The sequence below is a fragment of the Ipomoea triloba genome, chromosome 14 (genome assembly GCF_003576645.1).
Source record: "Ipomoea triloba cultivar NCNSP0323 chromosome 14, ASM357664v1".
In the NCBI taxonomy this organism is placed as follows: Eukaryota; Viridiplantae; Streptophyta; class Magnoliopsida; order Solanales; family Convolvulaceae; genus Ipomoea; species Ipomoea triloba.
Window position 1 is genome coordinate 14,676,705 of NC_044929.1, and position 15,160 is coordinate 14,691,864.

General features: G+C 36.4%; 1 protein-coding gene across 1 annotated transcript; it reads right to left on the bottom strand.

Moving 5' to 3' along the window:
- Window positions 1-3,642: 3,642 nt before the first annotated feature.
- Window positions 3,643-9,967, bottom strand: LOC116004268. Its single transcript, XM_031244243.1, has 4 exons — window positions 9,758-9,967; window positions 9,474-9,684; window positions 4,151-8,917; window positions 3,643-4,041 (listed from the first exon to the last, which is right to left on the bottom strand). The coding sequence occupies exon 3, from the start codon at window positions 8,586-8,588 to the stop codon at window positions 4,155-4,157; it is 4,434 nt and encodes a 1,477-aa protein (XP_031100103.1). The 5' UTR covers window positions 8,589-8,917; window positions 9,474-9,684; window positions 9,758-9,967; the 3' UTR covers window positions 3,643-4,041; window positions 4,151-4,154.
- Between the last annotated feature and the right edge of the window lie 5,193 nt (window positions 9,968-15,160).

Below are 15,160 nucleotides of genomic sequence, written 5' to 3' on the forward strand. Positions count from 1 at the left end.
CAATTCTAAGAGCCGAGTGTTGGATGGTATTAATCTTATAAACGTAAAACATATTGGTATGATGACGAAAAAGCGAATTATTCATTATATAGCTTGTATGAATCGAACAATACGGAGGGGAACAAACGTGTTTTTGACGCGACATTTGTTCCAACCTCTAAGAAATATGGTTTTGAATGAGTTGTATTCTTGAGACAAAGATTTTAAATTTTTAGCTCTAATAAAAAACAAGAAAAAAAAACAAGTTGAACGGTTAAAAGAATCACAACTAAATGCTCTGATATGCATTGATATTAGCTCTGATATGTTGTGAGTGATCAAGGTTATGATAATGGTTCTAATATGAAAGAAAAACAAGAAGGCATTAATAAAGGAATACTTGAAATAGGGATTTTTAAAATAAAAAAAAAATTCCCGAACCTATAAAATGTTTGGACTGACTCTGGTACCACCCTGCTGTTGTTCATAAAGGGATAGTCAAGGCCTTGCGAAATAATACCACATGACACCTACTATGTAAATATCCTATGAACATGAAATACATCTATACATATAAATGTGCAGCTTTCAAAGTTTCATTCTTTTTAGCATTTATTACGGTATGCAATAATTGTTAGCTTAACAAGTAGGTGTCATTTTTTATTTTATTTTTGCTTATCATCTTCCTTCTCAATCCTCATATCAACAAATGCTAACGTTTCACAGACTTTGAATTCTTTCAACCTATTATTCGATGGATCAGTTTGATGGAACCTGAAATGTTTTTATATGTATGAGGGTCAGATTAGACAAAATATGGAACCACGGCCTCTTTGTCCGGAGACCCCAACCATTGACGGGATAAAAATGGTTGTTAACAGAACAACCTTCGAGACATACTGTCGGAGAAAAAATAAAGTAGCTTTAACTGACTGCGACACAAGGACAAGGAGGTGTTCAATTTAAGAAAACATCAAAGTTTTTCAAAATATAGTCACAGAGGTAATTGATAATCAATTTCAACCAAGAGAACCAACATGATTGACATGGTGGTTCAGCACCTTGTCCCTTTAAGCATGAGGTTGGTGGTTTGATCCCCATCTATGTGAATGGAGCAAACCATTTGGCCAGCCCCCTAGCACTTAGTGTGCTGACCGTTGGATCAGCCCTTGAGTGTCATGGGCAAGATGATAATTCTAACATCAAATATGAAATCAAGATTAATTGAATTAATATTAATTCAATTAAGATGGACATGAATTATTATTTTTTGTCTCAAATAAATAAATTTAATGAATTCAAATTTTAAATGTTTATACATTATCAATTAATTAATTTAGCATTCCATAATTCAATCTTAATTAGATCATTATTATGTATAACCAGTACACATGCTTGTCTCAAATAAATAAATGTAATCATTCAAATTTTAAATGTTTATACATTATCAATTAATTAATTTAGCATTCCATAATTCAATCTTAATTAGATCATTATTATGTATAACCAATACACATGCAAGAGTGACTAACATGGTAAGGAAATCACAACATAAATGCTAAATATAGTTGCATTTAAGATTATTATAATTGAACACTTACACAATGCAAAAGAAAAAAGAAAACAAAATGAACAAGCAATATGGCCATTCGTTTAGATTTTTTATTTTTTATTTTTAAACAAAGAAAATCATTAATTCAAATCAACTGGTCAAAAAGTTTCCATAAGAAAAATTAAAATAGGCTTTTTCTGGTGGACAAGGTCCACAAGCACCAGAATCATCGAAGGGTTGCCTAACAGTTCCAAGACAAAAGACTCATTAGTCTAGACAAGCTTGGGAACTAGGATCCGCCTCTAACACATTTTTTTGGCCCATAAACCAGGTCGAGTTAATCCAACAACATTTTATCTTTCACTGATTAAGTTAGAGCCAGCTACAAACTGGGGGAAGCTTGCATTAAATGAGCTTCTGCCATTGTTTGCTTTACATGTTACATGTTACAAACTGGGGGAAGCTTGATTAAGTTTCATCATTGTCTTTGCTTTCAATGCTTTCCAACTCATACTCTTTGCAAAATAACAAAAATAAGCATTAATTTTCATGAAATTTGGAATGACCTAAAAGCAAAATGACTTAGTAAAAGGGGGAAAAATGTAAACAAATAAGCACTTATCAAGTCCCCATCTTAACCTCCAAGGAATCTTCCCGCAATGCCATCATCTTCTCTTATTTGTGTTATTGTCATTCTTTTCTTCATGCTTCAAGATGTTCTTCAATTTCGTGACTTTGTTGTCTCCAAAAATGTTTTCTTGCATTTTTCGAAATTATTCCTTATTTGATACTAGTAATACTTTTTTTTTTTGAGAAAAATTTGATAATACTTAATTTTCCTTTGATCTTTGACTCACTTAGACACTAGAAAAATAAAACTCTGGGAACTAATATTTTTCATTACATTTTGGCATATCAAAATCTATTACAATTTATTCCTAACACTTCTTATATAGTTTGAAGCAATCCCCACGTGTGTGGTTTGGAAGGTTTAGCAGTACGGTCATTAAGTTTGGTATGCAAAGGAGAGCGTGTGATCATACGGTGTTTTATAAGCACACTAATTATGATTGTGTTTGCCTAATTCGCAGGCCACAATCTCGAAGAAGCGCAAAGATTCAGAAAAAATAAAAATACGCAGAACATCAATGTTCACATGGCAAGGTAGAGCCCACGTGATATTAATTATGATGTTCTTTGGCGTTGTTGATGTTTTATGAAATTAAAGGATAAACAGAGAAAAGAGAAAGAAAGCTAAAACTAAAAATTGAGAAAAAATATGCTAGGTACATTCTCATTCCGCTGGTAATTGAGCAGTTCATACAACATATAAAATATTGAAAACTAGGAAACAACTAAACCACTAAGATAATGTTCATATATTTCAATTAATTATAACAGAATAAAGCACTATTATAAGTAAAATGTTAATTATTTTAATAATCTAAACATTTTATTATAATCATAATAGAATTTATATTATGATGTTTTTTAAAAAAAAAAATTATTTATAATCTGAGAATCATGAATGCACGCATGATGCAGCACGATGATTATATTATCTCCGTAATTGGTAAAGAAATGTGTGGAATATTTTTAGTTACGTACATTGCATGCATTGCATGCATGCACGCAGGTTTCAAGGAAGGAAAATAATAAAGAAGGCAAAAAGACAAGAATATTGAACATGAGATATTGTTGCTCTGCAGCCTGTACAAGATGTCAGCTTCCATCGTCTTCCTGAGTAACCTACGTCTTAATCATCCATATCGAAGGGACGGGCAAACAAATTTATTCATAAATATTACAAATTTTAAAATAAACAGGGTGGTTTAAATATTACAAAATTGTATTTATTTTTAATCACTAGATCAACTAGAGTAATGCACTGAATTAGTCCTCACATCCTCACCTAATCTAAAGCATAGATCCTCACCTGATCGAGACAATATACATCTATTGGAGCATATGAGAATAAGTATTTAGGAGAAAACTAAGAACTAATCTCAACATTATATCTAAAAAAAAATTGAATGCACGAAATTAAATTTAAGAAAACGAATTAATATTTTGTAATTATCCCTAACTTTACTATACAAATTAAAAATCTGCACATTTTTTTTAGTATTATTGACCTTATTACATGTAGTATCTGTCCATATATACTTTCTCAACATATTGAAGCCTAACGAGTCAACATCGCCACCACTGAGATTCAAACCAATGATCTCCTATTTGAGATAGCCACTTCATGTCGCTTGACCACAAGGTCTTTAACATTTACGGTTTAGATTTAAATTGTGCATTGATTTTTTTTTAAAAAAAAGTTCTAGTTAAAACCTCCGGTTCAGGAACCGCAACAAGAACCGTAGTCAAGGCTACATATCAGACAAGTTAGCTGCGCCTGCGCTGAAGATAAGCACAACAAAATACACAGAAAACAGTCCAATATATTGCACTTCAGTCTTCTCTTCTCTTCTGTTTTCCCTTGCCTTGCCAAATGAAGAAATCTGAATTTATAGAAAAGTTAATGCAAATAAGGCACAATAAATATATATGCAACAGTTTGTAATAGGAATGCATTTTGTCATGAAAATTGAAAAAGAAAAAAAAAATTACCTATTCATGAGCAGGAAAGAGCTAGAGATGAGAGAAACTGTTCATCCTCCATGAAAATCTCCAGATTCTTGGTCATCATCAGGAACCTGATAGCCTCCTCATCAAACTTGAGGATGTAGCCCAACTTGATTAATTCAGCGAGCTCGAACACCTCCTCCTCATCTTCTATCTCCCACAATATTCCCTTGGAAACTTGTTCTGAGTAACACGTAGCATACTCGAGGACGCCTTTGTAGCCATCTGATTTCTCCAGTTTTGTAACGAAAAACTTGGACCGCTCTCTCTCCCACCACATCATTCTGCTGGCTTTGGCAGTCAGGATTTTCCCAGACGACGAAAGCGACAGCGTGTAGTCGACCGTGATTGGTTGTTTCAGCTCCAGAAAGCTGGTGTTTACAAGCCGCCTCAGAGATTCGTGCCTCTTCTCCGCTTCCATCTCCAAATAAGGCTGAGCTAGAAAACCAAGAATGAGTCTGAACATATTCGGATTCTCAACAAACACCATTTCTGGATTGGCCCTTTCCAGCCCGGTACAGTCAATTGAAGAAAGTCCTGTGTTCTGGGCAGATTCAGACAAAGATGGAACACCAATTTCCCAGTAGATATTGAGAAGCTTGGTTCGGGGCAAGGATGGCAGGCTAGGCTGGGGGTACCAAACAAACAGCGGCACACAACTTTTTTCGAAAAGCTCCTTCAAGTAGAGATCATCAGCTATAAAAACTTCAAGTTTGTCAAGCAACAAAATCCCATTTGGACCTGAACAAACCGGAAGTTTTGATAAATTCTCTTCAACATATTTTTTTGTCCTTGAGCTCCAGTTCCTCACTACAAAATCCCAAAAGGCACAGCACTCAAAAGCCATCAATCTCCTCTCTCCACACTCCCATGCTTTCCACAGCTTGAAATAGTCCTCCAGGCCAGGACTGTCATTAACTCCTAATCTGCGGAAGAAAGGCAGCGATCCATTGCTGTAATACTTCCCTAAAACAAACAACTGTGAACCAAAAAGATTGGTCTTATCATGGAAAACACAATCCTGAGGACTCACCCACTTTCCGCTATCCTCCCCATTGGGAATCCATATCTCTGCACTTACATTATCATCGCTAGTAGGCCAGCCATGTTTATGCAAGTATGTATATATCCGATTGATAGTGGTGCGATTAGAATGCACACCAAGGTAACCAGCAACCAATGAGCATCCATTTTTCACTTCAATCACAACTCCCAAAACTTCAAGTTCTTTTTTGTATGACAAAATATTTGGACCATAAAACTTTTCATCAATGAATGGTCCGTCCTCTTGCTTTAACATGCCATTCCAATCAGAAATGTAAAGCAAACACTCTTTTGGACTTCGGTAACCCCCTTGAGTCTTGATCCACTTCTTATTAAGTTTCTCCACAAGATCAGAGATCAGATTGTCTTCATGATCCTTTTGCAAATGCTGTATGCAATGCAACAGTGAAATTGCAACAGAAGGTGAAATACAACTTGGGTTCTGAGGCAGACGAATGATGCTTGCAGGCACAAATTTTGTGCCTTTTTTGAAAGTGGTAGCAACGCCCATTTTATTAAGCTCAGCTTTATACTCCTTAATGTCCTGCCCATAATAAGCATCATCGAGAAATGGTAATAGAGAGACAGAAGAGATCGATTCCCAATTTTCTCCAAACAAGATGCACTCTTTCGGTGTACTAGTGACTCCTAGTCGAGTTCTTAGCCACCTTACCTCCTTAATGCATTTCTCAACCTTACCATCTGACAGTAAATTGAAGACGGTTCCTTTTAATTTCCTATAGCATGCAAGGAAAGAAAGTGCATTGCTTTTACTCAAAGCACTTTGCTGCCTAAAAACATGAGCAAACTTTCCAGTCACTTCCTTAAAACTAAGGATCACTCCCAAATTGTCCAGCTCATTCTGGTAGCAAAAGATTCTATTTCCATAAAATGTTTCATCAATGAGAGGGAAGCTGTCAAAAACCTGAAGAAGGCAAGCCCAGGTTGGATCAGGTAGGAAACATTGAGCAGGAAATTTGTATCCCTTATTCACCGTCTTTAGACATCTGTTTTCCTTGAGTGCCCTGCATAATCTATCAGAAGAATTTAAATTTAGATGGTGAATACAGTCTAGTGCCATGAGAGCTGCTTCAGCACTTAATGAACTCAATTTTTCTGAAGGTTTCAAGTTGGAAACAACTAGCTGGAAATTTTGACTGAAACCGAAGACGACACCAAGCAGCTTGAGTTCTTCCTTATAAGCAAGAATACCCTGACCATAATAATTTTGATCAACAAATGGGATGTCACTAATCTGTGAGGCAGCAGCCCATTCGTTACCATAGAAAACAGATTGTCCTGGGCTCCTCTTGCCCTGCGTTGTCTGCAACCAACTACTATCTTTGATACTGTTGATAAACTCATCAGGAGAAAAATACTTATCCCTCAAATACCTAATGAAATAAAGTATTGAGAAGACATCATTTTTAGACAAAGTTGAAGAAGCCGCCAGAGACATAAAATGTGTCCCAATAGATTGACATACATCCTTAAATTCAAACATGACACCGGTTGTTTTCAGCTCTTGCTGATAGTTGGATATCTGGCCACCATAAAACTCCTGATCAAGTAAAGGGATGTCAATACGCAGTGATTCATTCTGCAAATGATGTCCCCAGGATGAGGAATGGAAGAAGGATTGTGATGGTGGCCGGTAGCCAGGATTACCACATAGACGGACTTTAAGCCAACTTCCATTCTGTATGCAGGCTAAGAACCTCGCCGGCATTTTCATTCTCATATTACCAATCCAATCTAACAGCATGAACGCGTTTTCCCTTGTTAGTGGTGAAGACAAGCTGGACAGTGTAGCATCAGGAGGAGGCAAATTGGGAATATCCAAAGCACCGGCATAAGTTTTAAGAAATTCAAGGAGCTCTTCTTTCTTGGTAGATACATCAGCATAACTTCGAGAATGCAAATAGTCTTCTCCGAGCTCAATGTAACCCTCACTTTTCCATGGATTTGAACCAATCAGCTGAACCCATTTACTTCCATTTGCAGGTACAACAACACCTTTTCCTTTGGTGGTGACTTGCCCATAGTCATCAACAAGCGGCATGTCACTGCTAAGCGAATCAATTTGTCCTCCAGACAAATACAGATTCCGATGCGAGTGATATAAGAAATGAGCATATGTGAGGACAAGTGCCGGATCATGACTCAGTGACTTGTGGATCAGATGTGCATACTCATGCACATCTACAAACTCAACATTCACCTCACCGTGAAGCCAATTCAACACTTTCTCCCACTTACTAGAAGAACTGTAAAATTCTTTATGTGTTGATTCAGCAATGAAATGTGCATTAAAGCAGTGGAACTCTTTGTTCCAATCAGTCAGCCATGAAACTTGAGAAGAGCGTTTGCACAGAAGCAGTTTGAGATTACCTTTAGTTGCGTCATTTGTGCTATACAGCGCCACATGCCCATTACTGTCAACATACTTCAGCAATGGTATTTCCACCATATCAGTACTCGAAAAAGACTGTGTCCAGTTGACAGCAACAAATAATAACAATTCCAAGTAAAGATCTTCGGACACGTCTAAAACAAGACCAGAGCTCCGAATGCACCTTGAATACCACCCATCTTCAACCTCTTTTACGTCCAAGAAGTTCAAAATGTCGTTGTACTCCGCCCGATCAAACGCAGAATTCAGAATAGGTTTTCCATGGGAAGAGATGTTGTGCAAAGTGACCCCCTGCCTCCTTGCCTTATTCAATAAATTCCAAAAGGTAGGCCGCAGCCTACCCACTTGATTTGGTTTTCGGAAAAACTTCTGTTTTGTGTAGGACTGACATGGAATTATATCCTCCTCTAGCAGTTTCTCTTTGATAGAATTTCTTATGGCATTAAAAGTTGGATAAGAAGAAGTTGCAACTGGTAAAAAGCCAAACATTTGAATCAGAGTAGACATAGGAGCATCTTCATTCGCTTTGACTACAGAGGTGAACGCAGTTTGGAAGGCCAAGGGAACACAGTTGAGAATTCCCTGGTTCCATGGGTTATCTAAAAGGATAGTCTCCCTGGATGACGAAAGCAGGAAATCTGCCTGGATTATAAAAGGGAAGTTGGTGACCATATCCGTAGGAAGAAAAGCATAGATTCCTGAGGAGGAGGAGGTACTTCCCCGTTTGAGACGTTCTCCAATTGGAAAAGCAAGTGTAATCGCCCACTCTTCAACATCCATTCTTCTGTCTACTCTATGTTGTTGCTTGACTGGGAATCTTTGCCTCCACATGTAGTAACTGCATTGTTTACCCAACAATTTTTCATCAGCAGCCAGAGTTAGCAGATAGGACTCGGCATCAATGTTTTTCTTCTTAACAATATCTCTCTCGCTTGAAATGGATATTGTGCTCACAGTATTGAGCATTGGATCCTCATTGTCTTCCCTGACTGAGAGCTTGCGTATCTTTGAAAGAAACAAGAGTAGCTCAGGGTGAACGGTTGAAAGTTGGTGCTTCACAGGATTCACCTTGTCAGACTTGAGAGGCAACACTAGAGTTGTGGTAGGGAGTCAGGTTGAAAAACCATAGATTTGTCTTATGCGTGCAAGAACAGGGTTGTCATCCACCACCCACTCTGGAACAATATACCCAATACCGCAATTGCTGCAAGGCTCCTCACTGAATCGAATCTGGTAGCCATTGCTAAAAATGTAAGGCCGGGCTGTGATCAGAAACACACTCTTGAACCCAATCCCTGAAACACACACACAATTGCAATGCAAAGATTATATATACCTACCAAAACTGACTAGCTAGCTAGCCACATTTGTTAAACTAATAATTAATATACATGGTGTGACACTGTGAAAAAGACAATAAAAACAACTCCCATTCCTTTCATCATCATTGAATTCAATTAACAGAGCTAAATTAGAGGGAATAGTGACTGTGATGGTATATAAAACTCATTATTTGTTTAGTATATTATATATTATATATTATATATAATAATAGGAATTGCCGAATGGGGATAAAATCTAAACAATTTGAGGTATCAGACAAATACATTGTGAAAATTTTGATGAAAATATAAACATGTATGTATTCGTATATGAGAGTTAAAACTATCATCATTTTTTTTGAGGTTTGTTTAATTATCCATTATTTTGAAGTATTTACTTGTTTTTTTGTTTTACATGGGAGGTGTATAGTATTAAATACGGAGTATAATTTTTTTTTATGCTTGAGATGAGAAAAAACAAAGCATATATATATATATATTGTCATTGTTATGAAGAAATTTAAAAAACCTTTCTCGCCAATATAGCCAGTCTTGCGGTTGGCTTTCTTGGTGGAACGCGCAACGCTGCAAATGGAGTTAATATTCTTAGGGGAGAATCCCTTTTCGTTGTTGAATATCAAGAGCGTGGCCTTGGCTCCGGTGTCCGTTATGTCTTTGGATGTGATAACGAATTCCAAACTGGGATCCACTCCCTCCTCGTACTCATTATCCTCCGCATTCTGCATTATATATGATGATAGAGTGAGTTAATCGCTGAGATGGCTTAGCTTACGAAGAAGAATGAAGACCTACCTGGATGAGTTCCATGAGAAAGTGGACATCCTTGGAGTAGAGCTCGGCGGAGAGGAGCTTAACGGCTTGATGGATGTCATCGCTAACGGAATAATCGCCGTCCTCATTCAGAGACTTCGACTCTACTCCGATTTTAAACTTTCTTCTGCGGATTTCTTCTACGTGATCTTTCGGAGTCGCCGCCATAGAGGAGCACAATACAACTTAAACATTGACTGATTTGACTCGCGAAAGGAAGGAACCCAAGGGCCAAGCTCCCCATGTATATATATTGTTGACATGTAAATCGGATAATTGGGCAAGATACATCCAATTCCGAGAGTCATCTGGAAAAACTAAAGGTCATGTAACGATCCTATTTAAGAAGTAATTATGGTAAGATCAGTAGCTCCCTTGTGCTTAAATGAGATGTAGTGACTCTTCCATATGGGAGGTCAGGTAGGGCCGAACCGAACATAAACGAACGGGGTTGTTCGTGTTCGTTTGTTAACGATTTTAGGGTGTTTGTGTTCGTGTTCGTTTATTAAGATTTTTTGAAAATCCTGTTCGTGTTCGTTTGTTAAGCATTTGTTAATGTTCGTTAACCTTCACGAACACGTTCACGAACGTGTTCGTTAACGTTATTAAACGAACACTAAACGAGTTTGTCCGCGAACAATGCTAAACGAACACAAACGAGCTTGTTCGCGAACACTTAGCAAATGAGTTTACCACTGTTCATACTCTGTTCGTTTATTAACCGAGCTCTAAATTTTGTTTGTTAATGTTCGTTTACCTTAATAAACGAACATAAACGAATGCTTACCGAGCTCGAACACGAGTAGTTGTCGAAAGTTTTGTTCGTTAACAGCCCTAATGTCAAGAGATCGAATCTCAGTTGTATTTCAATAGGTTGAGAAAGTATAGTTGAACCGATGTTACAATGTAATAAGGTCAGTTGTATTAAAAAAAAAAAATTACATATGATTTTGGCGAACTTATGATATATTTGTGAAAACATGAATTTAAAATTTCTTATATATTTTCAAAAACCAACCAACAATCTATTATATTAGGGTTGTTAAAGTGGGTCGAAACCTACAGGCTGATCCGCACCCATCCCGCAATAGAGCATGTTAGAATTACAAAAAGAAAGACCCGCTACCAAGCAAATATATATATAATATATCTAACAAAATGGAAGTATGCACTTCGATATTTGAAGTCTAAAAGAATGTCATAAAAGTACACCCACTACTGCATGTTCCTGTGGCTTCTTCAATCCAGGATTGGTTCCAGGAATATACTTCATGGGGTTAAGCAAGTAGTCATATAGTGTGTTCTCTCCCCAGGTGACAGCCATATTCTTGCTTGTGGCCGAATAGTCCATTCAATGTTCTTGTGTTCTCTGCCGAATAATAAAGAATAATTTAAAATGGAATATTAAATTTGTCACCTAAATTTTTAAATTTTTTTTTCTAAAAGTGTCAGCCTGTGGACTGACCCGCGAGGCCCGACACCTCGCATGGAGCGGGTTAGGGTTATTTATATCGTGGACTAGGATGCACAATTCCAAAACGATGTCATTTTGGATCTTTTTAATTAACGATTTTTTTTTTTGTTGAAATCTCGTTTTCTGTTTGGCCGTTAATTTATAAAATGAGTTCTGTGTATATTGTGATGATATTTTGTACATTTTATTTTGACATTCTGTGTATTTTGGCCACGAATTTTGTACATTCATCTCAATTATGTATGTTAATCACTTGAATAGTGTAAGATGAGTTATGCGTAGGTTCTGATGTGTTTGGGTATTTGGTGTCATCATTTATGTACATTATGGTTATGAATTATGTGTATTATGGTTACGGATTATGTCTGTTAACCATTGGAGTAGTGTAAACACTAAGATCAGTTATGTGTGCGTGTGTGACAATTTTCTGTGCCTTCTGTTTTGGCATTCTGTGTATTCTTTACACGGATTCTGTGTATGGTAATTAAAAATCAATAATGTACATAATTATATACTACAATACACATAATCTCTTAATAGAATACACAAAATCATAGGTCCAAGTATTATCATTTATGTTTTATGAGGCATGACATTCAACTCATTGATGTACAGAATTATATATTAGAATACACATAATCTCTGAATAGAATACATAGAATCATAAGCTTAAGTATTATCATCTATGTTTCATGAGGCATGACATTCAAATCATTAATGTACATAATTATAATACACATAATTTTTGAATAGAATACATAGAATTACATATAATGAGAATTGGACGGACGAAATGGTGTCTGTCGCGCGTCAACTCCCCACTAACTTAGTTAAATGACATCATTTTGGACCAGGCACGGTAGACCCTGGTCCACAGTATAAGGATTGGTGGGTTAAGACCACACAGATTCTTAGCCCGCGGGCCAGCCCGCTTTAACAACCCTAATATTTATTATACTCCGTACCGTACATAGTAAAACTATATCTTGGATAGTATTTGTGAATGAGTGCTTACTCGTCCAGTAGTTATGCCGTGGACTCAGGTCCAAGGTGGACCTGGGTCCAAAAACGACGCCATTTTTTTTAACTAAATATATTGGCCTGAAATGTGGAACACAAACTCTACGTTCACATACATTATTCTACATTCACAATTTGTAAACTCCACATTCATACATTACAGGATTATATGTTTAGTAACTATATTACCACTGTTATGCATTCACACATTCAAAACTCTATATTCATAGGTCCTATACTCCATATTCACAACTTGAGAACTCCACATTCACACATTACAGGGCTACAAGTTGCTAGAACTTCTTAACTCTATTACAGATTCACACATGCATAACTCTACATTCACGATTTCTATACTCCATATTCACAATTTGAAACCTCCACATTCACACATTTCTGGGCAACTCTACATCCACACAATCATAAGTCTACGCAATGTATATACTCTACATTCACACTTTGAAACCTCTACATTCACATATTTTTGGACAACTCTATATTCAGCAATATGTTTACTAATTTAAAAAATAATAATAAAAAAAGAGACAAAACGACGTAGTTTTGGACCCATTTACGTTACTCGTCACAGTATGTCTATAGTAAAGAAGTAGACAGGAACGCATCGAACGCTAAGTGAAATACCGCAACGAAAGTTGTAATTTACTCCGTATCTCTTAGCTAGTTATAATGCACGCATTACACTATTAAATTAATACTCAAAACAAAAATTAAAATAAGTAAATGCTTATTACATTTTTTAAATATTAAATAATTAATATAAAATAAAAATTATTATTTTCAATATAATCAAAATAAATATTTTCAACTTGTAATAAAAATAATAGTATTATAGTAAATATGAATATTATTGTAGATAGTGATAATCGAAAATAAAAATGATGTCCTAACACTCTTATAGTTTATATATATATATATATATATATATATATATATATATATATATATATATGGTCAGGTTCAGGTGCGGCCGTGCTCTCCCGTGCGGCCGTGCGGTTCACACCACTCAATGTTACGAAATACACCACTCAATGTTAAGAAAACACACCACACAAATATATATATATATATATATATATATATATATATATATATACATATACATATTTTTTTGAGTCAAAAAAAAGTTAGGCCTATAATGGGTAGAAAAAGGGGAAAATTGTAATTTTTGCCCCTCCATAATATGTCAATTATCAATGTCACCATGAATTATTAGTGGTGTAAATGTTGCCCCTTAATTTTCAAAAACGATACATATATTGCACCTCCCGTACCGACAGGAGGGCAATATTTACACCATGGGAGGGGCAATATATGTACCGTTTTTTAAAATTGAGGGGCAATATTTACACCACTAATAATTCAAGGGTGACATTGATAATTGGCATATTATGGAGGGGCATAAATTACAATTTTCCCTAGAAAAAATGACAGTCAAATTATTAAATCAAATGGATGGTTCAGATTGTTTATATTTATATTTTTCCTTGAGATTTTCTAATTTATCCTTAATTATATAATTATCCTTTAATTTTTTTATATTGTTCCTTAATTATATGGTTCATATTGAAGGTTCATGCTAGTTTTTCGTTTCCTCCGCGTTGAATATCATCATTGTCATTAACTCCGCACTGATTACCCTCATTACTTGCTCCTGTCGAGTGCTTGGATCACCCTTCTTACTATTCTCTGCGAGCGGCTTTCTCTTTTACGCAGTCGGTCCCTTTTGACTCTATGCCGATCGGTCAACTCAATCATTAGACCTTGGGTGAATAGGCTAGCTCTCTTTATCATTCGGCTGGCCTGTTGTTGACTGCCTCTTAGCCAATCAGTTGCCCTCATTACGACTACCTCCTTCAGCCATTCAACAGGCTTTGCATGGACCTATTAGCGCACTCGTTCTTCTTCTTATCTATCAGACTAGCTCTGCTAGCCATGCTACCTCCTCAGACTGTCTGACTAGCTTGATCATTCGATTTCTTCATAGCAAACGGACTAACCCCCTCTTTAGACTAATCATCCAGGGTGTCTCTTCCACTCTGTCAAGTTTTGATGCCGCTGGTCCGATTCCTTTAGTTGTATCATTTTCTACCCCTTTGGCTGCTTATATCGCGCTATTCTGTTTTCACCTAACTTGGTTTCCCACCCTTTATTGTGCTTCATCCAATTCCCTTACCTGCCCTCTTTTCATTGTGTTACATGTCGCTCTCAGTCTTTTAAGTTCGGGTTCGGGTCATTGTGTTCAGGCCCGGCTCTGGGCATGTCTGCCCAAGACCATTGCATAGGGCCCCCAAATTTTGGGGGCCCATATTTAAAAAAAAATTTGTATATAGCATATGAAGGAATTCAGGTTGGAGGCTCTGGTAGTACGCAAATTATATCGTGGACCGTGGTCCACAATGCATTGTGGACCGCGATCCCAAAACGACGTCGTTTTGATTAATGAAAACAGACGGATGAATTCGCGCCACTCACTTTCTTTTCATATATACTGCAGTTACATTTCAACACAACTTCAGTTACATTTCAACACAACTGCAGTTACATTTTGATATAACTACAGTTTCATTCGATAATATAAAAACACAAAAGTGAAATTTTTATTCAGTATCTGTTCATATACACTGCAGTTACATTTCAACACAACTACAGTTACATTTTGATATAACTACAGTTTCATTCGATAATATCAAACACAAATGTGAAACTGTTATTCAGTATCTTTTCATATACACTGGAGTTACATTTCAACACAATTACAGTTACATTTTGATATAACTACAATTTCATTCGATAATATCAAAACAAATGTAAGGCAGTATCTTTTGGAATGCTGTAGTGTCAATTACGGGCTCACGTCTCCCACTTACTAA

What these genes read in the sequence shown, in the direction of transcription:
- LOC116004268 (XM_031244243.1), bottom strand. Translation starts at nt 8,588, where the DNA reads ATGCTCAATACTGTGAGCACAATATCCATTTCAAGCGAGAGAGATATT.